The following is a 26,869-nucleotide window of genomic DNA, read 5'->3' as shown; positions in this document are numbered from 1 at the left end:
GACCCATTTTCTAAAGATGGATAGCAGTGTCATTTTAGCTACTGTCTTTTTTTAGCTATGCGTAACACACTAAAAAAACCCTGACCGAGATAAGCAGGACATACAGTTGACATGCGTGTAAAATGACACGGTGATGCTCTGTGAAGATTTACTTAAAGAATGCTATATAAAGGTAGACTTCCTTCTACCTGCTTTTTCTAAGAACAAGATTTGAGTGCTTGCAGTGTCAGGAAGTTGCCCACTTCTGCTCAGACACGGCCTTGGAAGGTGTAGCTCTGTGGCTTCCACTTGCTTAATTCAGTGGCACCCTCCGGCTTAGAGCCTCAGCCTTTTGCTGCTGCTTTTGGCAAGGCTGAAATATCTCTGTGTTGTTTTTTTAGCTCCACGTGTTTGCTCAGAGTTTGCTCAGAATATGCCCACGTCCATAATTTATAAAGGAAATGTTGAAATAATTGACTTCGGGTATGTTCAGAAAAAGTTGGTGGTTTGGTGAACTAGCAGTCTGGAATATGAGCGATTGAACCAGGTGAAGTGAAGGAACAAGGAGCCGGGAACACAGGTTACCTCTCTCAGCAGGGTGGATGCTTGCGAGATGGAGATGGGGGCACTCCACAAGCACCCTGTTGACTGAACGGCTTGGGTGTTTGTGGGTTGGGTATTATCGTGAGAGGGTTCTTGGTGTTTGATGGCAGTGGGGCGGTCCATCCCCCTCACCCCACCCCCAAAGACAGGATTTGCTGTGTCTCAAAGAAAACTGTGGGACCACTCCTCCCATTTCCTGTGCCTTCACAATTCCTACAGTAGCCTGTTACTATCAGAACTCTACAGAAAGTGCTTCCCAAATAATTTCTGATCTAAGGTTTTAAAAAAAAACAATAGCGACAGGTTTGCAGCAGCATAGAGTATTTCATGCATTCTGAAGCCCTCACTTGCTTCAGTTAAGAGCCTCTCTCATAGATAACTGTTGAAGAAGAACAACATCTTTTATCTTGATTACATACATCAGTTCCCTTGACTGCCAAAAAACAGTACACGGCTCTGTTTTATGGATTGGAGCTCCCCCTTGTTATCCCCGCTGCCTTTCAAAAATTGTGTTTTACTTATTCCAGGGCCCAACTACACTTGCTGCTAATCATGTGCTTAAAGAAGCATGCTTAACTTGCCTGTTTTTAGGGCTCCAGTCTGAAATACATGTCCAGCCCAGATCAGTGCCCACCCAGCCTTTGGACATTTGTCTTCTCTATTGAATATCACACCTTCCTGACTATTTGCCCCCAAATGTGCCATGAACAGAAAAGTCATATGGAATCCTGGTGATTTTTCCCCCTCTCTCAAACGGTGGCAGCCTGGCTAAGTGTCTTTCTCTTATTTTAAATGTGACCATCGTCAAACGAAGGTGAGCGAGCCCTCAACCTTGTGTCAAGAACAGTCTCAAAAGATTGTAAATCCACACTGCAATCCTTTACAGCTAAGAAGAAATTTGGTGGGGTTTTTTTTAATATATATATATAATTGTCAGCACTTCTGTTGATGACATTTCTTGTGTTTGTCAGTAAGGCCCTCTTTAAAAAAGCTATTTTCCAGGACAGACTTTTGCCAGCCTTGTGCTCTCCATCTAGCTATGGGGCTACAATTGCCAGCAGCCACAGGCGGTGCAGTTCTGCTGCCTGGGAGCAGGCTCAAAACATCTTGAGGGCACCAGTTGGCAAAAGCTGTTCTAGATGCACTGATCTAAGTTCCAAAAGGAGGGTGGCAGGTTGTGGGTTTTTTTTTCCCTTTTACGTGATAATTGTGCAGTCTCCTTTCTGCAATGCCTGGAAAGCACACAGAGGGAGAATGTAATGCACAGCGGAATGGTTAGGAAGCCAAATGGCCAGCCCTGATGAAGCTGTGATAGATTTCTGGTATGCCCACGGTTTTGCAGAATGACTGCTGTCCATATTGTAAATGGTATGTGAAAGTTCTTTATAAAGAGTTAACGGTGGAGTTGAAACCAGATATCCACCTGCTGTTAACCACAGAAATGCCGTCCATAATAAACTACACTAATAAGCATGCTGTTTTTGCAGTCTCTGTTTTCGTCGAACGTGAAACGCCGCCTCATTCGTAGGTTCCAGGCTCTGTGGCTTTGCTGGGCTGCCATCTCCTTCTGCTACTGCCCACCATTCTGCCACGCAGAAACATTGTAAAAACCTGTCTGCTGTGTGGCACACGGCTTTGGGATTGCATAGCAGGTAGAGAGCGGGGCTTCAGGAACGCAGCTTGACCTACTGTCGCTTCTTGTTCCGCACCGTCTTAAAAGGGTGAGCAAAACCTGCCTTTTTGCACTATAGCCGATGTGTAACGTTAGGCTGGCCTCCGCCGCTGTGAAAAAGGCAACGTCAAGCCTTGCCCTATAGCCACTTGAGGATTACTTGGAGAACTTTTGAGGGCTGTACTTGCGCTCAAACTGGTCCACGTCAAACTTCCTCTTGCAGCCAGCATAGTTCATGTAGCGGATCTTGCCAAACACAGCCCGCTCTGCCCAGCCTTGGTCGTGGATGCCACAGATAGACCACATGCAGCCTGATGGGAGGAAAAAAGAACAAACGGGTCTCTGCTTTTGCATTCTTCCTCCCTCCTTTCTCTGCAGAAACAGACACAGGTCTGGTGTTTCCAGCTCCGCAAGGGGTTGGACTAGATTGGCTCTTGGGACCCGTTGCAACCCTATGACTCTATGGTACAACCACCCAGCCTCTTCCCATGACTGACCTACGTATCCACTGGGGTCCCGGCCGTCCAGTTCATAGCGGTCATTAAGGTAGATGGAGAATTTCAGGGCCTCCTCTGGCGAAGTGGTCCACTCCAGTATTTTCTTGGCCCAATACATCCTCAGGAAGCCGTGCATCTTCCCTTCATGAACCATCTGGAGCTGAAGCACAGGGATGGAAAGGTGGATGAGCTACGGATGAGGCCTTCTTGGGAAGTCCTGCGGAATCCCATCCCATCAGATGTCAAAGAGATAAACCATCATATGACTTCCTGTATCAGGAAGCTTTTGATGTTTTGGTGTGTTCTTGGAAGCCGCCCAGAGAGGCTGGGGATGTGCTTATGGAACCAAAGGGGTGGTGGCCCAAAAAACTGGGGCGCACTGGTTTAGATAAAAGGCGAGTAAAGGGGGGACTCTATGGGTATCCCATAGGGGCAGATGGTTGGCCATGGTGAGAAGGAAGTTCTCCATCACCTCTTCCAGCTCCATCACTATTGTTCACATGCCCTTCAACAGCAGTTCCCCGAGTGGGTTACAACAGTTATGAATTCAGAATCAAAAAGAGTTTAAACTAATGACAGTCACAGGGATGAAGTGGGGCCCCATGCTCTTAACCCCACAAGCAGGAAATAAAAACAACTGTACACATTGAGAAACGGCCCTTCAGAAGGTAGCCTGCCACTGAACATTTAGTTAGTATGGCTAAACAGACATTTTTTAAATCCCCCTTTATTTTTATATATATAATTTTTTATTAAATTTTCTGTTTCAGAATTTAAACTACTCATTTAAACATCCTTAAAATATCAACGACTTCCCTTCTTCTCTTTCCATGGTTCATTTTACATATCATAAATCCTTGCATATTCTGCAAAAACTAAACCATTCAGTATTCCATTATTACACCCGTCAAAACTTATTTACACTGCTGAATTTATATTAATGCTGCCAACGTTTTCAAGTGTACACAATTATTTCCAATATATTCAATAAACGTTTTCCAATCTTCTCTAAGCGTATGTTCTTCTTGTTTTCTTATTCTGTGTGTAAAATCTGCAAGCTGCGCATGTTCTGTCAACTTTAGTTCGCATTCTTCTTTAGTTGGGACCTTGCTAGTTTTCCATTTTGGGGCTAACGAAACACGGGCCACAGTAATGGCACACATAAATAACTTTTTTGACACCTGGGAATTTCCATCCCTAATCCCCTTTAAAGCCATCTAATCCAGCGGCCATCACAACATCCGGTGGCAGAGATTTGTCCCAAAACAAGGTAGCGTGTAACTTTCCCATTCCGATCGAGCTGCTGCTCCAAAGAGTTTTAGCATTATTGGAGAGGGAGATGCAGATCTCCAAGCACGTGACAGACACGTGATCAGAAGCCAGCACATGCCCATCCAAAGACAGGTCCTCACACACCTTTGGAGTTTAGGTTTACCTGCGCAGCGTTCCAGAGAGGGTCGTGCGTCTTTCCTGCCTCCAGCTGTTCCAGTGTGTACAGGTGAGGTCGCTTGTCTTTGCCATGCAGCTTCAGCGTAGTCTTCGCCCAGTCGTAAGCCCCTTTGGATGGTATAAGGCATAAAAGATTATGGTTGAAAAGTAAAGGTAAAGGGACCCCTGACCATTAGGCCCAGTCATGACCGACTCTGGGGTTGCGGCGCTCATCTTGCTTTATTGGCCGAGGGAGCCGGCGTTCAGCTTCCGGGTCATGTGGCCAGCATGACTAAGCCGCTTCTGGCGAACCAGAGCAGCGCACGGAAATGCCATTTACCTTCCCGCCGGAGTGGTACCTATTTATCTACTTGCACTTTGACGTGCTTTCGAACTGCTAGGTGGGCAGGAGCAGGGACTGAGCAACGGGAGCTCACCCCGTCATTGCGGGGATTCGAACCACCGACCTTCTGATCAGCAAGTCACAGGCTCTGATTTAACCCACAGCACCACCCGCATCTCTTATGGTTAAAAAGTAATTGACCCCTATTAAAATGCAGCATTATCATAAAGAAGAAAAGGAGTTTGGATTTGATATCCCACTTTATCACTACCCAAAGGAGTCTCAAAGTGGCTAACATTTTCCTTTCCCTTCCTCCCCCACAACAAACACTCTGTGAGGTGAGTGGGGCTGAGAGACTTCAGAGAAGTGTGACTAGCCCAAGGTCACCCAGCAGCTGCATGTGGAGGAGCGGAGACGCAAACCCGGTTCCCCAGATTACGAGACTACCGCTCTTAACCACTACACCACACTGGTAAAAAGGTGAAGGACCCCTGGATGGTTAAGTCCAGTCAAAGGCGGCTATGGGGTTGCGGCGCTCATCTTGCTTTCAGGGCAAGGGAGCTGGCGTTTGTCCACAAACAGCTTTCCGGGTCATGTGGCCAGCAGCACTAAACTGCTTCTGGTGCAACGGGACACCGTGATGGAAGCCAGAGCACACAGAAACGCCGTTTACCTTCCCACCGCAGTGGTACCTATTTATCTACTTGCACTGACGTGCTTTCGAACTGGCAGAAGCTGGGACTGAGCAACGGGAGCTCACCCCATTGTGGGGATTCAAACCATCGACCTTCTGATCAGCAAGCCCAAGATGCTCAGTGGTTTAGACCACAGCGCCACCTGTGTCCCTGCATTATCATATCACACATAAAGGCAAGTGTCGCAGAAGAGGTGTCTTTGCAGAGCAGAGAAAGGCGAAACAGGTGAGCCCATTTACCTTCCACCTTGTCATAGTTCGGGTTGTAGAAGCAGAAATTGTCTGCCAGCTCCCTTCGCACCACAGCCTCTTCAATGAAGGCTTCCGCCGATTCCTTGTACCGGCTACGGAGCTTGCGAACCTCCAGGATCGCTCTCTGTACAGAGATCTGACCTGTGGGAGGGCAGTTACTGTTCAGTGGGCTTCAGAGATCTTTGGAACTTGCAAGAGAGACTCTACTGCAGGCCACAGCAATCTTCTGGGGGTTCCCTCCCTGCGAGAAGTGAGGTTGCAGGGAACCAGGCAGAGGGCCTTCTCGGTGGTGGCACCCGCCCTGTGAAATGCCTTCCCATCAGATGTCAAGGAAATAACAACTATCTGACTTTCAGAAGACATTTGAAGGCAGCCCTGTTTAGGGACGTTTTTAATGCTTGATGTTTTATCGTGTTTTTAATTTTCTGTTGGGAGCCGCCCAGAGTGGCTGGGGAAACCCAGCCAGATGGGCGGGGTATAAATAAATTTGTTATTCTGATTCTATTTATTAACTACTAGGTGCCTAAGGGGTCTCTCTCAAGTAACCTGGTCTTGAGCTGTACAATTGCCATCTTCGTAGTCAAGATAACGCCACTATTAATTGGTAGTTGTAACGACGAGCTCATATATGCTTATATTCATGTGCATTGATATAAGCTAATTGGCTTGCTTTTAAAGCTCTGCTTATCTGTGGGGTTTGGGGTGCTGGGCTCTGAGCCCAGAAAGGAGAATTATCTGTAAGATTTGGGTACCTGCCACCTGTGCCCTCATGTGGGCAGGTGAAGCGATGGGAAGGCCTGGCCAAAGGGATGTATGCTGCTTGGTGTATAAAGAATGAATGAAGGGTTCCTTAGGTATGGACAACCCATCTCCTTGCTACCGTGTCCGTTCTATGTCTGCAAAGGCTGGGAGAAGGGGCAGGCTGGCTTGCTCTAACGGATCACTCTGGCATCTTTGACATCCTTCTTTGGTACCCCTGCTCCCAAATACTCCCACAATACTCCCTCCTTTGGGGCAGCAAACCAGGGCAACAGGGCCACAGATGTTGGTACCCAAACCTTGAATTTCATAGAATCCTAGAATCATAGAATTGGAAGAGACCACAAGGGCCATTGAGTCCAACCCCCTGCCAAGCAGGAAACACCATCAGAGCACTCCTGACATATGGTTGTCAAGCCTCTGCTTAAAGACCTCCAAAGAAGGAGACTCCACCACACTCCTTGGCAGCAAATTCCACTGTCAAACAGCTCTTACTGTCAGGAAGTTCTTCCTAATGTTTAGGTGGAATCTTCTTTCTTGTAGTTTGGATCCATTGCTCCGTGTCCGCTTCTCTGGAGCAGCAGAAAACAACCTTTCTCCCTCCTCTATGTGACATCCTTTTATATATTTGAACATGGCTATCATATCACCCCTTAACCTCCTCTTCTCCAGGCTAAACATGCCCAGCTCCCTTAGCCGTTCCTCATAAGGCATCATTTCCAGGCCTTTGACCATTTTGGTTGCCCTCCTCTGGACACGTTCCAGTTTGTCAGTGTCCTTCTTGAACTGTGGTGCCCAGAACTGGACACAGGACTCCAGGTGAGGTCTGACCAGAGCAGAATACAGTGGCACTATTACTTCCCTTGATCTAGATGCTATACTCCTATTGATGCAGCCCAGAATTTGCCCAGTAGCAAACTGGCAGCCAGAACAGAACTAGCAAGCAAGGTGTTATATGCTGGTGGTGGTTTGCCCCACAGCCAACCTAGCAGCCTCCGTATCAAACCCCAAGGGTAGCCCCACATGGAGCACACTGCAGTAATCAAAACATCTAGAAGGCCACCACCCTAAATAGTTTTGCAGTCCCCCTCTGCTCCTCCCGTCACAGCACAATTTCTAATACCAACGGAGATCTCTTTCAGATGCCACTGCTTCTTCTAAAGGCTGCTACCAACCCTGAACGTTTTTGGGCAGAGTGGACAGCTGATCTGCAACCCACCCAGGGTTTGGCCACCCCTGAACCCCCCCCCAAGGGTTTGACCCAGACCTTGCAGAGGACCAGCTTCCCACTCACCAAAGTGGAACCAGGGCGAGAGGTTGCTCAGAGCCGCCCGGTTGGGATTGTTCCTGTCTGTGCCAAAGAACTTCAGGCGGTCCTTGATGAACTCTTCCAGCACCGCCAGGCTGGCAGCTGTCCCTGGCTGCGCCCAGGTCACCTCCTTCACGGAGCGGTCGACCTGCAGGCTGGCATAGCAGGCGTCCCAGTCAACAGGCTGCAGTGTCAGAAAAGGAAGAGGGGTAAAAGCCGACAGCAAGGAGCAGCAATCCAGGCCAAGGACCTTCCAGCAATCCTTAACATCCCAGAGCTCACGGGAGCCTGGGCATCATTCGGCTTTTCATTTATCTTATTTTTATTTCATTTCTTAAATTCATGCACCGCTTTAATTTTATAGGCCTCGAAGCAGTCTACAAAGAATAAAATAATAAAAATGACCAGACAGGCTTAACCCGGACACATAGAGTTTACTGCTGATTTTAATCCTATGAATGTTTTTAACTGTTGTCGCCTATAATTTTATTGTTCTTTTGTAAACTGCTTTGAGGACTGATTGATTGATTGATTGATTTTTAACAATCAAGCAGCGCGCAAATTTTATGGAATAAAAATAATACATACTATTATTCAGGGCTTTTTTTTGCTATTCTAAAAGAACAAGGGAGAAGTCCATTGATGAGCTCGGGCACGTCTTTTTTCCCAGGACTCGAGGCAGCTTACAAAGATACAAGAAAGCTAAACATATATACAAGACAATAGTTAGTATGCAATTAAACTTCAACAGGGTTAAAACAATATAAAAGCAAATCTATTAAAATACAGATGGAAAAAATCAATACGCATTTGTGGGGTGAGTACTGCACACCTGTGGCCTTCTGTAAATGTCAAAGGAGAAAAGAAGAAGAAGAAGAAGAAGAAGAAGAAGAAGAAGAAGAAGAAGAAGAAGAAGAAGAATAGTAGTAGTAGTAGTAGTAGTAGTAGTAGTAGTAGTAGTAGTAGTTTGGACTAGATATCCCGCCTTTCACTCCCCTTAAGGAGTCTCAAAGCAGCTAACAATCTCCTTTCCCTTCCTCCCCTACAACAAACACTCTGTGAGGCTGAGAGACTTCAAAGAAGTGTGACTGGCCCAAGGTCACCCAGCAGCTGCATGTGGAGGAGCAGGGAAGCGAACCCGGTTCACCAGATTACGAGTCCACCGCTCTTAACCACTACACCACGCTGGGTCCCTTACACCATAGGATGCTCCCTTAGCCCGAGTCAGACCATTGGTTGATATAGCTCGCTACTGTCCTTACTGACTGCCAGCAGCTCTCCAGGGTTTCAGACAGGGTGTCTCTCCCAGCGCTTCCTGGAGATGACTGGATTTGAATCTGGTACCCTCTGCACGCAAAACAGATGCTCTACTGCTGAGCTACAGACTTTCCCCAGCTTTTCTGTCCCAAGTTTGCTCCAGCTGCAGTGAAGGGCTAAGGGAGACCTGCTGGAATGTCTGCAGCAGTTCGCCAAAAATTACAAATGTCAAGAAAAAAACCCCCACAAAAAACAACCCTGCTCCCAATATCAACTGCTACCTCTGCCTGGAACTCCGCAGGATAAGGGTGCCTGATGACAGGTGGGAATTCGGTGAGAAACTCAGCTAGCCGGTCATGGATTTTCCGGCGGATAGTTCTGGCCCCGTACTCCTGCTTGTCGGAGGCCACCCAGCAGGGCACAATGTTGTGAGCATCGACCTGGAGAAGCAAAGCAAGAGAAACTGCAATTGCACACAGCTCCCACTATCCTAACACTCGCTATACAAAAATTCACTTATCCAAACCCAAGAGATTAATACCCAAGCCTCCTAGAATTGCTATGTACACCACAGATTCAGATATCCAAACAGCCAGACCTGCATGTAGTGCTGTAAACGAATTAGCAGCCTTGAACAAACCTTACTTTTTGTGTTTTCCTGCTTCATGGCAGCCATTTTGCCAAAAACCATGATGGGAGGGAGGGAGGGAGGGAGGGAGCTGGAGAGATCAGACAAATAAGACAGCGTTTTCCTTCTTTATTTGCCTTTTGCAAGGTTTCAGAGGCTTTTCCTGGGTTTTCTTGTCATTTGGGGGTAAAATTCCGTGGTTGGGAACGCATTAGAAATTTCCCCATAGGAATCAATGGAAAGCGTTGACTCATTATGCAAACATCTGCCTAACAAATGATTTCCTGAGAATGCATTGTATTTGAATAGCGAGACCTTCGTGTTAACATATAGAGACAGGGGAAAGAAGGATCCTAGGAACTTCTACAGCAACTCTTGCCCATCTAGTGCCCTCTAGATGCTGTTGGTCCATAACTTCTCTTAACAGCCACCAATTAATTGCAGCATCAGCTTTTCTGGGATGAAGCTTCTTCTTCTACCATCTGTGACTGGATTAAAGACTTTTTGAGGGGTTGGAAACAAACAATGAGGATTGGGACTGTTACATCTACCTCCCTGAAGCTCAGCCCTGGCACCCCACAGGGATGCGTGCTGAGTCCCTACCTGTACTCATTGTACACATATGACTGCATTTCATCTGATCCATCCACAGTAATTATTAAGTTTGCAGATGACACTACCATAATGGGTCTAATTGCAGGCGGAGATGAAACAGCGTACAGGGGGGAGGTTCAAAAAGTATCTACATGGTGCTTAGAGAATAACTTGCACCTAAATATTAGTAAGACAAAGGAGATGGTGTTGGACTTCCAGAGGAAGAGAGGGGAACCTCCCTGTTAAATATCGGGGGGGGGGGCTGTGTGGAGTGTCTCCTCCTTTAAATTCCTGGGGGTTTACCTTAGTGAGGACCTCATTTGGAAAATCAACATAACTCAGGTGGTCAGAAAGGCCCAACAGAGACTCCATTTCCTCAGGGTCTTGTGAAAGAAGAATGTTAAACAACAACTGATGAACTCCTTCTACCAGTCCACAATAGAACGTGTCCTTTCATATTGTATCACAGTGTGGTATGCTGACCTGACAGCCACGGACAGAAAGTCTCTACAGAGGGTGGTGAACACAGCACATGATATCATGGGCTGTCCCTTGAGTCCGCTAGATGACATTGCAAGGGATCGTTGCTTTAGGAGAGCGAGAAAAATTCTCAGGGATAACTCACACCCCGGCCAGCACCTCATTAATCTTCTACCCTCGGGCAGGAGATACAGAAGTATAATCAGCCGTACCAACAGGCTAAAAAATAGCTTCTATCCGTGGGCTGTTAGGCTGTTGAACGGAAAATAACATAGCAAAATTGACTTTGCAAGGTGGTGTGTTGTGCGATAAACACACAGAGTGCAATGAAATTGAGTGTTTGGGTGAGGCTCAGTTAGCCTGAGGCTCAGTTAGGATCCATTAATTTCATTGTACACAGGTTGTACACTAACAATAAAGGTATTATTATTAAGCTTCCTTTGTCAGATTCAGTGAACGTGACGGAGGTTATGAACTCAGTAATCCAGGCAAGATGGTGGAATGCTCCTAGGAGGGAACCATGACATCTGTGTCACCATGGAGATACGCCCCACTGCCCCGCAGCTCTGCCCAGATCACACCCCAGTGGCCAGACTCCAGGCCTCCCTACCTGGACAAAGGGCACATCAGGTGGCAGCCTCGCCTGGACATCTTGCACCCACTGCATGGGGACGCGGAGGGGGGCAAAGTCCGTCACCACCCCGCCAATGCCGTGGGTCGTCACAAAGGGGGGCAGCACGTCCTTTGCGAAGCCGATGAGCAGGTGGAATGGGATGCTTAGTTCCTTGCACTCCTAGGAGACACGAAAAGGAAGCAGAGAATATTTGGTCACACAGGAAGCTTGTGATATCGACTCATAGACTACCAGTTAGTCTAGCTCAGTTGGCAGCAGCTCTCCAAGGTTTCAGGCAGGGGACACCTCCTGGGCCTACCTGGAGAGGCCAGGGGCTAAACCTGGAACCTTCTGCATGCAACGCATGTGCTCCCCCCCTGAGTGATGGTCCTCCCCTAAAAGATACAAGTTTCCAGTCCTCATTGTTTTGAACGAGGGGTGAATTTGAATAGGAAGCCGGTTACATTATAAGAGGGGACGCAGGTGGCGCAGGGGACGCAGGTGGCGCTGTGGGTTAAAGCCTCAGCGCCTAGGACTTGCCGATCGAAAGGTCGGCGGTTCGAATCCCTGTGGCGGGGTGCGCTCCCGCTGCTCGGTCCCAGCGCCTGCCAACCTAGCAGTTCGAAAGCACCCCCGGGTGCAAGTAGATAAATAGGGACCGCTTACCAGCGGGAAGGTAAACAGCATTTCCCTGTGCAGCTCTGGCTCGCCAGATGCAGCTTTGTCACGCTGGCCACGTGACCCGGAAGTGTCTGCGGACAGCGCTGGCCCCTGGCCTCTTGAGTGAGATGGGCGCACAACCCCAGAGTCTGGCAAGACTGGCCCGTACGGGCAGGGGTACCTTTACCTTTACCTACATTATAAGCTGCCTTATACTAGACCAGTGGTCCCTCTCGTCGAGTATTGTCAACACTGACTGGCAGTGAGTCTCCAGGTTTCCAAACAGGGGTCATTCCCAGCCCTACCTGGAGACACCAGGGTTTGTATCTGGGACCTTCTGCATCCCAAGCACATGTCCTTCCACTGAGCTATGGTGTCCATCAAAAAGGAACAAAGCTCTCACAGGTACAGATTTTTAGTTGCACGCATACATACAAGCCTGTGTCATGACTATCTTGGCTATGAGTGCAACTATTCAGGTACCAATTGTTTCTTTTAAGCCTGTCGCACTGCCGCAGTCATGCACCGGCCCGGCAACACAAGTAAAGGTAAAGGAAAAGGGACCCCTGACCATCAGGTCCAGTCGTGACCGACTCTGGGGTTGCGGTGCTCATCTCACTTTACTGGCCGAGGGAGCCGGCATACAGCTTCTGGGTCACGTGGCCAGCAGGACTAAGCCGCTTCTGGCGAACCAGAGCAGCGCAAGGAAAAGCCGTTTACCTTCCCGCCAGAGTGGTACCTATTTATCTACTTGCACTTTGACATGCTTTTGAACTGCTAGGTTGGCAGGAGCTGGGACCGAGCAATGGGAGCTCGCCCCGTTGCAGGGATTTGAACCGCTGACCTTCTGATCGGCTAGTCCTAGGCTCTGTGGTTTAGACCACAGCACCACCCGCGTCCCCCAAATAAAACCCCAGCTTTTCCAAAGCTCTCCTAAGTTTCCCAGACAGAAAGTGTAAGTCATCCCCCCTGCCCCATCAAAAAAGTGAAGTTGGCACGCTTCACCAACACCCACCACAAGGCTGACTTAGCATGCAAAAGAAAAAGAGCACAGAAATAGGAGTTCCACCCTTGTGTTTCTGCACAAATCTCTGTTCTGAGCACTCCCCTCGACCGGAAAGAGGAAAGCCCAGAGCGCTGCCTCTTTCACTGACCCAAAAATCAATTTTCTTTGGAGAATGGGTTGCTCTGCCGGGTAAGTGAACGATCCAGCCACACCTGACGCAGAGACCCAAGACAAAAGGCCAGAGCAGTTCATCATGCAGAGCTGTTGTGGGAAGACTCCTCTGCCTACAGCTGCTTTGTGCTCGCAGGCTATTTACAGCATCCAGGAATATCCAAGGCAGCACGATGACCAAGTACAACAATGCAATATCAATATAAACTCTTTATATAATCTATAAGGAACATTGAACAATATGAAAAACCAAATAAACAGAAATCTTATAAATCTCTGAAAGTCACAAAATGTGCACTCTTGATGGATTCTCCTGAAAACATAGGACCAAATAAACATAAATCTTATAAGTCTCTGAAAGTCTTTGTAGACTATGCAAGTCTCTGAAAGAAGCAATGGGTCAGATTCTTATCTGATGAAAACAAGCCGTAAAGCTTTGTTTTATGACGTCCAATGCTGCCGAAGTGGTCTGCAAACAGATGTAGTGAACAGTGATTCCACTGTTTCATAGAACTCTTCTTTAGCACAGCAGAAGGATACAGAAATGCTTCATAAACCCATCTATATGGTGAATGTATAGTTAAAGCTCTGGTTTTCCCAGTAGTGATGTATGAAAGTGAGAGCTGGACCATAAAGAAGGCTGATCGCCGAAGAATGGATGCTTTTGAATTATGGTGCTGGAGGAGACTTGAGAGTCCCATGGACTGCAAGAAGATCAAACCTCTCCATTCTTAAGGAAATCAGCCCTGAGTGCTCACTGGAAGGACAGATCCTGAAGCTGAGGCTCCAAGACTTTGGCCACCTCAGGAGAAGAGAAGACTCCCTGGAAAAGACCCTGATGTTGGGAAAGATGGAGGGCACAAGGAGAAGGGGACGACAGAGGACGAGATGGTGGAACAGTGTTCTCAAAGCTACAAACATGATTCTGACCATACTGCGGGAGGCAGTGGAAGACAGGAGTGCCTGGCGTGCTCTGGTCCAGGGGGTCACGAAGAGTCGGACATGACTAAATGACTAAACAACAACAACAACATAGTGAATGGAATTGTATAACAACAATACCTATGGAGCAGTGGTCATAAAGTTATGATATTAGATTGTTGTACTTGGTCATCGTGTTCCCTTGGGTATTACTGATAATTGTTTGCAACACAGGGGTTTAATTGTTTGGTTACTATTTACAGCATCTGGCACTCAGCTGCGAATCTATGACAGCTGGCAGCAGCCCGGTGCCCTCAGGATATTTTGGATAAAGACTCCCATCACCCTTGCCCACAGGGCATGCTGTCTGCAGTTGATGGGCATTTGGGGAAAAGCTGGTGCGGCAAGGCTGCTGTGGCCAAATTCATGCTGCAGGCAGCTTGCCCACTAGAACCTCTCCTGGGTCCACAACCACTTCTGACACCGATGCAACACCTTCCCGACACAAGGTCGGTACCTCGGCCACTTCCTTGAGGCCTCTGATCAGGAAACCGAAATGGCGGATGGTAGCCTCCAGGAACTTGGGCACCAGGCAGAAGCAGACATGAAGTGGCAACTTCTGCTTCAGGGCCAGTCGCTGGGCATAGAGAAAAGCCCAGTTATCTGGGGAGAGAAAGAGCAGGAAAAAACTTAAAGGAACGGCTCTGCAGCAGATGGTCAGCGGCTGGGAGTGTAGGGGGCGCAACAGACATGCAGCGTTTGGGCTTCCCCAAACCTCTGTGCCAGCTTGATGGGCGCAAGTGCCCCAGTTCTGAAGGCAAGGCGGGGCACCTGGTGGTATACAGTGTGGCTCAGGACTGCAATACCTCAAGGAGCGTCTCTTTCTATATGAACCTCCCCGGACCCTGAGAACATCTTCTGAGGCCCTCTTTCGGGGGCCTCCTCAAGAGGTCCGGAGGGTGGCAACACGAGAACGGGGCCTTCTCTGCAGTGGCTCCTCGTCTGTGGAATGCTTTCACCAGGGAAGTTCGCCTGGCACCTTCATTATACAATCGTACCTCGGGTTACAGATGCTTTAGGTTGCGTTTCTCCGGGTTACAGACGCGCCGAAACACGGAAGTACTGGAATGGGTTACTTCTGGGTTTTGGCGGTTGCGCATGTGCAGAAGCACCGAATCGCAACCTGCGCGTGCACAGACGTGCTGCTGCAGGTTACGAACATGCCTCCTGCATGGATCACGTTCGCAACCCGAGCGTCCACTGTACATTGTTAGGCGCCAGGCAAAAACGTTCTGTTTAACCAGGCCTTTGGCAGACCTGATCAACACCCTATACCCTTTTAAAATGTGGCTCTTTTGGGAGGTTATTATTAGGTTATTGTTTTTATTTTGATTTTATGTACTGTGATCTTTTTTGTGAACTGCCCTGAGATCTCCAGGTATAAGGCGGTATATAAATTCAACATACAGATTCCCTTCCTTCCCCAGGTGGCTGGAGACCTGTTGCTATTTCTGCAGCAGGGTCTCAGAGAGTCCCTATCTCCAGCATCCTAGGGCTGCCCAATCAGCATAAATGGGGGGTATTTTTAGTCACCATACAATACGATATCTCTATTGTCATTGTCCCATACAGAACAACGAAATTGAAAAAAATCCACATCAGACATTCAAAAACCAACAAGCCAGCTATCCCAGCCTGGTTAACCCCCTAAAAACTCTGATACCCCATAATTAAATACAATATACTCCCACAAAGGCTACCTTACACTGTGTTTAAAACCAAAATCGCATTTGGATAGAAACTGTTTCTCAGGCGGCTAGTCCTAGTCTTTATAACCCTGTACCTTCTTCCAGAAGGCAGAAGCTGAAAGAGATCATTTCCGGGGTGCGCACTATCCTGCGCTATCTCTGCAGCTTTCTTATGGCACCTGGAAGTGTAGATTTGATCCAAGGTGGGAAGAGTGCACCCAATTATTCTCTCTGCAGTCTTTACAACCCTGGACAGCACTGTTTTTCCCCTGACCGCGCAGCTCCCAAACCACACACACAGACCATAAGTTATGCTCCCAATCTAAACACTGAAAGCGAAGGGTGCTTCAGCTTCAAGGGAATTCTGTGCAACGTCCGCTCCATACAAGGGAACTTCATAGGAAAGTCACCCAGAAAGCAAATACTGTCAGGCTCCCTTGAATCAGCTGCCCCTGATAATCTGATACTTGCGACTTGGTCCTTTTAACCCACATGCCTATTTTATAGTCCTAATTTTTTTTATTTTCATCCAGTGTAGAATTGGAGAGTTGGAAGGGACCCCTAGAGTCATCTAGTCCAACCCCTGGCAAATCAGGAATCTCAGCTAAAGCATCCATGACAGATGGCCATCCAAACTCTGCTGAAAAACCTCCAAGGAAGGAGAGTCTGTTGTTCTCTTGTGTTTCATATGCATTATAAAACAAATCAAATAAATAAATAAACAAACTTTACAAAAAAAAAGACCCGGTTTGCACACAAAAAATTAGATCTAGCCGAAAGGCAACACAGAGAGACCTGCATTAATTACTGCAATGCACCTCTATAGTTTATATTACTGTATAATTGCATAATTATAAAATTATTGTGTAACTTGGGATGGTTGTATAATCTTAGAAGGGGTGTGGCTGTATCAGGAAGCAAGACGGCACTTCTGAATTTGCCACAATGCAATTGCTTTATACATGGCAAGGATGCTTTTTGCCAGCCTTCACCCTCAGCCACATCATCCCACCAATTACACAGAGGGGAAGAGGAGGCTGGGGGTGAGGTAAAGGTAAAGGGACCCCTGACCATTAGGTCCAGTCGTGACTGACTCTGGGGTTGCGGCGCTCATCACATTTTATTGGCTGAGGGAGCCAGCGTACAGCTTCCGGGCCATGTGGCCAGCATGGCTAAGCCGCTTCTGGCGAGCCAGAGCAGTGCACGGAAACGCCGTTTCCCTTCCCGCTGGAGTGGTATCTATTTATCTACTTGTACTTTGACGTGCTTTCAAACTCCTAGGTTGGCAGGAGCAGGGACCGAGCAATGGGAGCTCACCCCGTTGCGGGAATTCGAACCACCGACCTTCTGATCGGCAAGTCCTAGGCTCTGCATCATAATAATAATAATAATAATTTATTTGTAACCCACCCATCTGGCTGGATTTACCCAGCCGCTCTGGGTGGCTTCCAACGAAATATTAAAAATACAATAAAGCATCTAACATTTAAAACTTCCTTAAACAGGGCTGCCTTCAGATGGCTTCTAAATGTCAGATAGTTGTTTATTTCCTTGACATCTGACGGGAGGGCGTTCCACAGGGTGGGTGCCACCACCGAGAAGGCCCTCTGCCTGGGTCCCTGTAACTTCGCTTCTCGCAGGGAGGGAACCGCCAGAAGGCCCTTGGAGCTGGACCTCAGTGTCTAACCAACTACAAGTAGTGAACTGTTGGTGCTCTAATTTTACTGCAAATATCAATGCACCTCTTGTAGTTTGGTTTTCCCACCCAAAAATAAGCCAGGACAGATTGTGGATCCCAAGCACCAGCCAAGCTCTCACCTTGCACTCTCTGATCTCGCGACATCCAGTAGAGGATGCCCCGAGCATCTTCCTTGAGATCAGGATCTTGCGAGATGAGACGGACGCGCTTCTTGTTGTACTTGAACTCTGCGACGGAGGGCGCCGCGTCCAGGCGAGCTCGCTTGACGGCCTCGGCCAGGGCGGCAGAGCCTCTGCTGCCCACATCCCCTTCCCCAGCCGCCTTCTTAGCGCCAGGCGGTGCCCCGGATGCCAACCTCCCGTTGCTCTCCAAGCCATCAGGGACTAATGCTCCCTCTTCTGCCCCTTCCTGCTTCGACCCGGCTGTCTTCCGCTTTCTCCCCTTCTGGGACATGGCTGGCCGCGCCCCGGGGACCGCAGAGAGGTTGCGCACCAACCACGAGACCCAGGCAGGGCCGGAATGGGGAGAGACGCAAGCGATGACCCGTCCGGAGAGCAGGTTGGAAGGAAGAAGCAGCCTGCAAGCAAGCACATAAGAACATCATTGGTGAGCTTCTGGGAGATGATATATAATGAGATGAAAAAAATGTTGAAATACACATTTATAAAGAAACCAGAAGCATTTTTATTGGGCATTGTGGGGAGTGATGTAAACAGAAAGGAATATAAGCTCTTTTTATATGCAACAACAGCAGCAAGAATATTATTGGCCCATTAATTTGTTGGGATACTGCCAGGGAGACAAAGGCCATCACTGCCTTCACGTCGTCTCCGGACGATCTGTTGATCTCTGTAGTCACGCAGTATCTGGAATTAGCGGCACCAAGCCTCAGAAATATTCCTGCCACATTCCTGGGCTGGTGCACACTCTTTCAGCAGAGTTCACACAGCAAAAGTTGCACTCAGGAGAGTATCATTTAGAATGTTTATTCAGCGTTGGTCAGAACAAAGAAAAACATGACCGACTGCTAGCGTGTTCTGGCGCAGAGAGAGAAAACGAAAGCAATAGCAAACTTAAACATCCTGAGAAACAGGACATGCGCAGACTCTGTGACTCACAAGCCTGCTCTCTCTTAAGGTGGAACGGAAATATCCTAACATCCTCCCCCTTTCCGTGTAACCTGTAGTACCTGTGGTTCACCCAATTGCAACTTCTGTACGTAAACCTTAAGTTGTTCTCTGTTAACAACCTTAGACAACAGATCAGCAGGAATTTCATTTCCTGGCATGTAGGACACCTGAATCAGTCCTTTCTGAATACACTCTCTTGCACGATGTAGCTTAATCTGCAAGTACTTGGTTCTTTGCTTGCAACTCTCTGAGTTCAGCAAAGCCAAACAGGATCTATTGTCTTGATATACCTGTATAGGACATTTCACAGAAACCCCAATGTCCTTAAACAGTTGCATCAACCATTCACAATCCATGAGTGAAAATGACAGAGCATTGAGTTCTGCTTCACAGGAACTTAGGCTCACTGTTGTCTGCTTTTTGCACAACCAGTCAAACAGACAGTGGTTGTACATGTAGCACACTCCAGAAGTGCTTGTGCCATCCGTGGTGTCACTTCCAAAACTTGCATCTGCAAAGATTTCAAGACCTCCAGTCTTCTGACTGGTGAACCTCAGCCTGTAGTGCATAGTCCCTTTCAGATAGCGGGCTATGCGCTTCAGAGCTTTCCAATCCTGAACAGTAGGATTGTTAGCATGTCTGCTAAGCAGGTTAGTGCTTACAGCAATGTCAGGTCTTGAGCATCTAGCAATGAAATTCAACTTGCCTAGAATGCATCTGTACAGCGTAGTGTCAGAGAACGCTTCAGCAGTACTATCTACCTGGTAACCTGTCACCATCGGTGTGTCTGCTGGGTTTGCATCAACCAAATTCAACCTGGTTAATACATCAGCAATTTTCTGTGTTTGGTGCACCAGAAAACTACCTGCTTGGTCCCTCTCCACCTGCAGAGAAAGATAGTTGGATACCTCACCAAGATCCTTCATGTCAAAGTGCTCCTTCAGCTGAGCTAGGGTGCTTTGGTAAAAAGCCTGATTCTTCCAAAACATCAGAAGATCATCAACAAAACATAAACAATACAGTTTGTTTTGCCCCTCCTCCTTGACAAACACACATGGATCAGCTTTGCCCTGGTGAAAACCTAGAGAAAACAATGTCTCAGTGAGTTTTGTGTTCCAACACCTGGCACTCTGCTTGAGACCATATAAGGATTTCCGCAGTTTACAGACCATTCCCTTCTGTATCTGCATTCCATCAGGTGGAAGCATATACAGCTCCTCCCCCAAAATCCCGTACAAAAAAGCTGTATTAATATCATGGTGAGAAACATGCAGTTTCTCCTCTGCAGCTATCTTGAGCATTAGCCGAATGCTCTCATATTTGACAGTGGGCGAGTAGGTCTCGTGGTAATCCTGTCCTGGTACCTGTGAAAAACCTCTGGCAACCAATCTGGCTTTGTGTCTGACAACCTTGCCATTCTGGTCTGTCTTGGCCTTGAAGACCCATTTGCTGCCAACCAGTCTCATTCCTGGGACTACCGGTACCAATTCCCAAGTTTGGTTCCTGTTCAAGGAATCAACTTCAGCCTTCATGGCATTAAGCCAAGGCTCAGCATCTTTAGAGGTTAACTCCTGAACCTCTTTGAAGCTTGAAGGTTCCCACACCTTCTCTGAGCTACTAAGAACAGCAGTTGCCATCTTAGCAAACTCATCAGCAAATCTCTTTGGAGGTCTGCCTTTGGTGGCCCTCTCAGATCTGCGAACCAGACGTAAGTCTTCTGGACTCATCTCCTCCTTCTTAGGAGAAAAGTGACCAATGGTGAACAGTGGTTCTTCCAGTTCATTGTCAGACGCATCAGATGGTCTGACTGAGGCCTTTGCGCTCTTGTAGTCTGCTGTGTCATCACTGTCACTGACAGCAGCAGCAGCGCCACCAACTGAACTGGAATCCGAACTCTGATCATCATCATCATCCTCATCCTCAGCTTCCTCAACATCATCTGTCTTTTTCCCATCACCTTCATCCTCCTCTGGGTAACTCTGGAAAATTCCCACATTTTCCCCCCACTTAGGATTGTACTCAACACTCTTGGTGAACTTAATGGACTTAGAGTTAGTCATCCACACCCTGTATGCACCTTTCTCGTACCCCATGAACAAACCATGTGCCCCACACTTCCCAAGCTTGTTGTTTTGTGGGGAGTGTACCCACATGTTAGAACCGAAGATTCTCATGTGCTTGACGTTCGGTTTCTTTCCAAACATCTTCTCGTACGGAGTGCAACCTATGGGTGATGACAGTCTGCGATTAACGGTATAAACCACTGTCGACAGAGCTTCCCCCCAAAACTTCTCAGGGAGGTTGGCATCGTGCAACAAGGTTTTTAGGCCTTGAAGCAACGTTTGATTTGCTCGCTCCGCAAGTCCATTCATCCATGGCGATCTAGGCGTTGATAAATCATGCTGGATTCCCTTCTCAGTCAGGAAAGCTTCAAACTGCTGAGAAGTGAACTCCCCGCCCCAATCGGTAAAAAGACAACCGATACTTTCACCACGAACATTCTGCAACCAAGCACAGAATGCCTTGAACTTAGGGAATGCTTGCGATTTCTGCTCAAGCATAAACACATGAATGTACCTAGAAAAAGAATCAATTAGAACCATGAAGTACCTTGCTCCTCCCAAAGAGGGCGCAAGTGGCCCTACCAGGTCTGCATGCACTAGCTGGTAGGGTTTGGAAGCCTGCCTGCTAGACTCCTTGCCTTTTGGAGCAACCTTCACCTTGTTCTCTGCACAAGATATACATTTCATGTGATACTTACAAGGTTTGATGCTCAAACCTTCAACCAACCCTGGCATCTTGGCTAGTGCTTGCCAAGACATGTGACAAAATCTTCGATGTGCTTCATGAATGCAACCTGCATGAAGAACCTTGTTAGTTTGTGCAACACAACAAGAATCAGCACTAGACACAACAGCATTGTCATCATAAGTTATACAGAATAAACCATCCATAAACTTTGCATGCAAAAAGTCCTCTTTGCCTTTCCTGATGACACAGACGCTCCTCTTGAAGGAAATCTCAAAACCACGCCCAGTCAGCTGTGGGACGCTCAGTAGATTGTCCTTGGCTCCAGGTACAAAAAGCACATTACTAATGGTTGTATGCAAACTTGCAAGTTTAACAATCCCTTCTCCTGCAATTTGCAACGTCCTTCCATCAGCCAGGTGGATCTCTCCTTCTTGAGGTGTAAAGGAGATAAACAGGTGCCTATCCTTTGTTAAATGGCGCGTGCACCCTGAGTCCACAACAAACTTGGCTTTAGCCCTTGGAGTAGTCTTTGCAGCAAGCAAAACCTTGTTTTCCACCAGCGTGGGCTTTTGCAGCTTGCCCCCCTGCTCCTGGCCATGAGGCTTGCCTTTAGCCTTTGGTGAAGCTGTGCCAGCTAACAACGCTTTGTTTTCCACTGGCGTGGGCTCTTCACCCTCCCTCTGCTTCGGGCCATCTGCAGGCATCTGTCTTTGTTTACCTCTGGCCTTCCGGCCTCTGCAAAGACGATGACCTTGGCTCCCACGAGAAACAGAGCTCTCAGCTGCCGACTCCTTGGCTCCCCCTGGAGGCTGGAATGCTGCCTGGGCTGACATCACAGTCTGCTCCCCCTGCAGCTTGCAACCGGTGCCCTCAGCATCCCTGCATTCATTCGCATTCTGGGAAACAGCCAGGACTTCCGATGCATTCACACTCTGGGCTGGGATGATTGGCAGATGGGCAGCTTTCAAAGCATTCCACATCTTTCGTGCCGTCACGTTGCCAGCAAGCGTTTTTATTTCCTCCAGAGAGACGGACAGGACGATTATGTCAATGGCCCTTGAATTCTGGGCCTCCCATTTCTCTGTCAGAGGAACTGGGGGGGCTTGGGACACGGTTTGCCACACTCCGTACTGACGCAGCAAGCTCTCACACCATTTTGCCCAGGTCTGATAATTTCCCCCATTTAACTTAGGGCATTCAGCAGCTTCAGACACTTGGAAAAACTCCATTCCAGGTCTTTATGTTAGCCCGAGTCTCTTTCTTTACTTCAAAGACTCCTTATCTCGGCTCCCATTAATCACGAATTCTCTGGCGCTGCTCCCAGACCAATTAAGCCTTGCCGCGCAGCCCAACAGAAAAGCCTCCGTTCTCGCTTTTCACATACCTCAGCAGCAGTCTGTTGCATTTTCATTCTTACTCTCCTTTAAGTGCCGTGAATCTGGGCCCGAAACCTGTTGTTGGGATACTGCCAGGGAGACAAAGGCCATCACTGCCTTCACGTCGTCTCCGGACGATCTGTTGATCTCTGTAGTCACGCAGTATCTGGAATTAGCGGCACCAAGCCTCAGAAATATTCCTGCCACATTCCTGGGCTGGTGCACACTCTTTCAGCAGAGTTCACACAGCAAAAGTTGCACTCAGGAGAGTATCATTTAGAATGTTTATTCAGCGTTGGTCAGAACAAAGAAAAACATGACCGACTGCTAGCGTGTTCTGGCGCAGAGAGAGAAAACGAAAGCAATAGCAAACTTAAACATCCTGAGAAACAGGACATGCGCAGACTCTGTGACTCACAAGCCTGCTCTCTCTTAAGGTGGAACGGAAATATCCTAACATAATTAAGGGGTTTCTAGCTGTAATGATTATGTAATTAAGAAAAGAAAGATCAAAAATTAAATAGAAATTAGGGGAAGGATTTGCTGAATTGATTTAATTAGAGGTTGGAATACAGAAAGGGGAGGTATGAGGAGGTCGGGAAAGTAAGTTTTATGAATATAAGGGATTGAAATTATATTTGTTATTGTATGTATGTATGTCTTATTGCTTTTTTTGTTTTTTTTCTATTCTATATAATCTTTTGAAAACTTTAATAAATATCTTTAAAAAAGAAGAAGAATATTATTGGCCCAAAAATGAAAGCAAGAAGAATTACCGACGATCGAAGAATGGAGGGTGAAGTTAATGGATTATGCAGAATTAGATAAATTAACAGGAAGGATTCGAAACCGGCGGGACCAGAAATTCACGGAAGACTGGAGTAAATTTACGGACTATTTGAAAAGTATTTGTGAAGATCAGACGACGTTTGTAGGGTTGCAAAAAGTTTTGTGTGGAGTATTATTGGAATTATTACAAAAATGGATAAAGGGGAGGATGATTTGTTAAGAGATTTAAAGGTAATATAAAATGCAGAAGAAGTGATTACAACGGTGGATTTTCAGAGGTGTTGATGGAAGTCTAAAAAGATTGTATAAGTGATAAAGTTGTGTGGTACATTTTATAATTTATATGTTAAAATCAATAAAAAATATATTTTAAAAAAAGAACATCATTGGTGGATCAGGCTATGGGGGCCTCCATTCCAGCCGTCTCCAACTAGAGCCCATATTGGTGTGGCGGTTAAGAGTGCCGACTACGACCTGGGAGAGACCTGGGTTCAAATCCCCACTCGGCCACGAAGATCGTTTCCTCTCAGCCTGACCCACCTCAGAGAGATTTGAAAAATAATCTCAGAACCCCGTGCAGCACCTGGAGCTCCTCGGGAGAAAATGTGGGACAGAAATGCAGCAATAAAATAAAGAAATACCTGGCCCTTCAGGTACCGTATTTTCGCTCTATAGGACACACCCAACCATAGGTGCGTTTTAGAGGGGGGAAACAAGAAAATAACAATTCTCCCCCTCTCTGCTCAGCGCACCTTCAGTGAAGCAGCAGGAGAAACTGAGCCCCTTCCATTTCTCCTCCCGCTTGGCTGAAGGGGCGCTGCGCAGCTCTCCCTCTCTGCTGAAGCCAGAAGAGTCTTGCTCTCCCGGCTTCAGCAAAAGGAACCCGAAGCCTTCGGAGAGCAGCGGGAACTCGTGCTGCGCTCCAAAGGCTTTAGGCGGCGATCCCTGGAGCCTGGAGAGCGAGAGGGGTCGGTGCGCACAGACCCCTCTCGCTCTCTAGGCTTCAGCGAAAGCAACACGAAGCCTCCGGATCGCTTTCGAGGCTTCACGTTGCTATCGCTGAAGCCAAGGAGCCTGCATTCGCTCCATAGGATGCGCACACATTTCCCCTTAATTTTTGGAGGGGAAAAAGTGTGTCCTATAGAGCGAAAAATACGGTATTCTATCTAGACAACAACTCCAGAACATCTGGAGGGTACCAGGCAGCTCTAATCCCATTTACTCCCCCCCCCCTGCAGTGAACGATTAGATACCTTTGGGGAATCAGGATGGGAAGTCAACAGCCCTCCCCTGTGGTTTGCCCCCAGTATCTGCTATACAGAGGTACAGTGTCTCTGGGCATGGGGGGGTCTCCATTTAGCATCCAAGGCTACTGGCCTCTTCCTCACGGAGGCAAGAATCAAGCTGGTTTCGTCCAGCATGCGGCCTCCCAGCTTCTGCCTACAACTCCCATCAGCCCCCGCCAGAATGGCCAAAGGGTAGGGATGATGGGAGTTGTAGTTCAGCAACACCAGGAAGGCCAGAAGTTCTCCAAGCCGAGGCGAACTTTGGAAATATGGTGCCTTGAGCGGGGAGAAGATTTGCCCCCCCCCCTCAATATTCCTTATTTTCACAATAATTCTTTTTGGTACAATTGCTTTTAATAGATCTTCTTAACAGGCGCACTGAAACTTCGCATTATTACAAAAAACAGAAATGTTATTGTTTAGTGCCCTCTCAGCTTGGCACCCTGTGTTCGGGAACCACACGACCCTAAATCCAGCCCTGTCTAAGCTCTTTGGTGGCTGGTAGCTATGTGGTTATGTATGTTTTGAACACAGAATCCTAGCTTTAAAAAGAGAAACAACCTTCACAGTTGCTGCCGGTCAGAGTGGGGAATACTGGACACTTAAAGCCGCTCCTGCGTTCAAACCTTAGAGCACCAGTTTGGCGAAGGTTGCTCTAGAGCAGTGTTTCCCAACCTTGGATCTCCAGCTGTTTTTGGACTACAGTTCCCATCATCCCTGACCACTGGTCTTGATAGCTAGGGATGATGGGAGTTGTAGTCCAAAAACAGCTGGAGACCCAAGGTTGGGAAACACTGCTCTAGAGCAGAGTGCAAAAACGCGGCACTCAGCCACTTCATGGGACTGCTGTGCAAAAGCTGATTCTAGAGTAGAGCTAGACCAGGTCTGTCCAGTGAATTAGAGAGATAGAGAACTGGGCAACCCGAATGATTTGTGTAAGCTGGCCCATGGACCAGACTAAGGAACTGCTTCTGAAAAAGGAGAAGAAACAAAGGATTTTTAACTCTTGTATCATTCCATCCTTTGCAAGGTGCCTCCGTTTTCCTCCTGTCTTTTTCTCTCTCCTGATCCCTGCCTCTTTCCCCTTCAATTCATAGCTGTCAACCTTCCCTTTTTTGCTTGAAATTCCCTTATTCCAGCGCCGTTTCCCGCTGCTATCCCGGATTGTTAGATACCCCGTAGACTGTCCCCGGGACAGGGGAGGCTGCTGGTCCCTTATTTTCAAATCTGAAAGTTGACAGCTATGTTTCAATTCCTCCTTTGCTATGTTATTTTTCCTCAATATTTTTTTTTTGGCTTGTAGGGTTTGACGGGGGTGGGGGAAGTTTCCTGGATTTGAGGCTGGGGGAGAAAGGGGAGAATGCTAAGCCCCTATTATCCTGGCCACACTTTTTTTGGGGGGGGGGGTTTAACAGAACAAGCCTTCCTTGCCCCCCTTCATTCGCACAACGGCCCCGCAAAGTAGTGTCACAACAGGACAAGTTATGTTGTGCAGCCAGGGAAGGGCGCGCAAGGGATGGGGGCTCGGCCAGGGGCTGCGATCGGCCCCCCTCGCCGGCACTCACCGGGCGCCGAGCTCTCCGCCTGGGCTTCCTCCGCTGGCTCGCCAGGCCCCGCTTACACAACGCGGCGGCGGAGGCTGGGCGGGGAGAGAGGCGGGCTGGGCTCCGGGAAGCCCCTCCCGCGGCCGCTTCTCCTCCTCCTCCCAGCATCGGGGAAGCGGAAGCCCGCCAGGGGCCGCCGCAGCCTCGCTTTCCCGGCTCGGGGCGGCAGACTCACTTTTGTGAATGAATCGCCCAGCGGATGGAACGTTGCAACATTTTACACTCCCGGGCCTCTGACGTCACGCGCTGTTGCCTGAAGCACGTGGCGGGGCGGGAGGGCGCCTGAATCTCGCTTGCTTTTTCTCCAAGCGATGGGTCTGTTGTAAACAAAAATTGCCCTTTCCCCTTATGGGGTATCCAAGAGCCCATATATAGACCTTACACAGGTTCCTTATTGGTAGGAGAAGATAACAGAGGCCAACCAGAGGATATTGATAAGCAAAGCAGCTAGTAAGCCTGATCTTTATTGATGTGTTGCAACAGGGTGTTCCCCTCACACGCAGGAGAGGAAGAGGAACCCAGAAAAATGGTGCGCAAGGCCTTATAAAGACTTTTGAAATTGCCACCCTGTAGATCAAGACCGGGGACGCGGGTGGCGCTGTGGGTAAAAGCCTCAGCGC

The 26,869-nt window shown here is 48.0% G+C and overlaps 1 protein-coding gene across 1 annotated transcript; it reads right to left on the bottom strand.

The window, feature by feature from the left end:
* Window positions 1-1,326: 1,326 nt before the first annotated feature.
* On the bottom strand, window positions 1,327-26,329 carry LOC309369790 (deoxyribodipyrimidine photo-lyase-like). Its single transcript, XM_081911110.1, has 10 exons — window positions 26,211-26,329; window positions 17,433-17,890; window positions 14,384-14,529; window positions 11,106-11,288; window positions 9,075-9,233; window positions 7,522-7,720; window positions 5,457-5,609; window positions 4,187-4,308; window positions 2,752-2,911; window positions 1,327-2,565 (listed from the first exon to the last, which is right to left on the bottom strand). The coding sequence occupies exons 2-10, from the start codon at window positions 17,764-17,766 to the stop codon at window positions 2,411-2,413; spliced, it is 1,611 nt and encodes a 536-aa protein (XP_081767236.1). The 5' UTR covers window positions 17,767-17,890; window positions 26,211-26,329; the 3' UTR covers window positions 1,327-2,410.
* Between the last annotated feature and the right edge of the window lie 540 nt (window positions 26,330-26,869).

The sequence above is a fragment of the Podarcis melisellensis genome, assembly GCF_964234715.1.
Source record: "Podarcis melisellensis genome assembly, chromosome: 5".
In the NCBI taxonomy this organism is placed as follows: domain Eukaryota; kingdom Metazoa; phylum Chordata; class Lepidosauria; order Squamata; family Lacertidae; genus Podarcis; species Podarcis melisellensis.
Note: the sequence above shows the minus strand (reverse complement) of the source record. Positions and strands in the feature narration are given on the sequence as shown.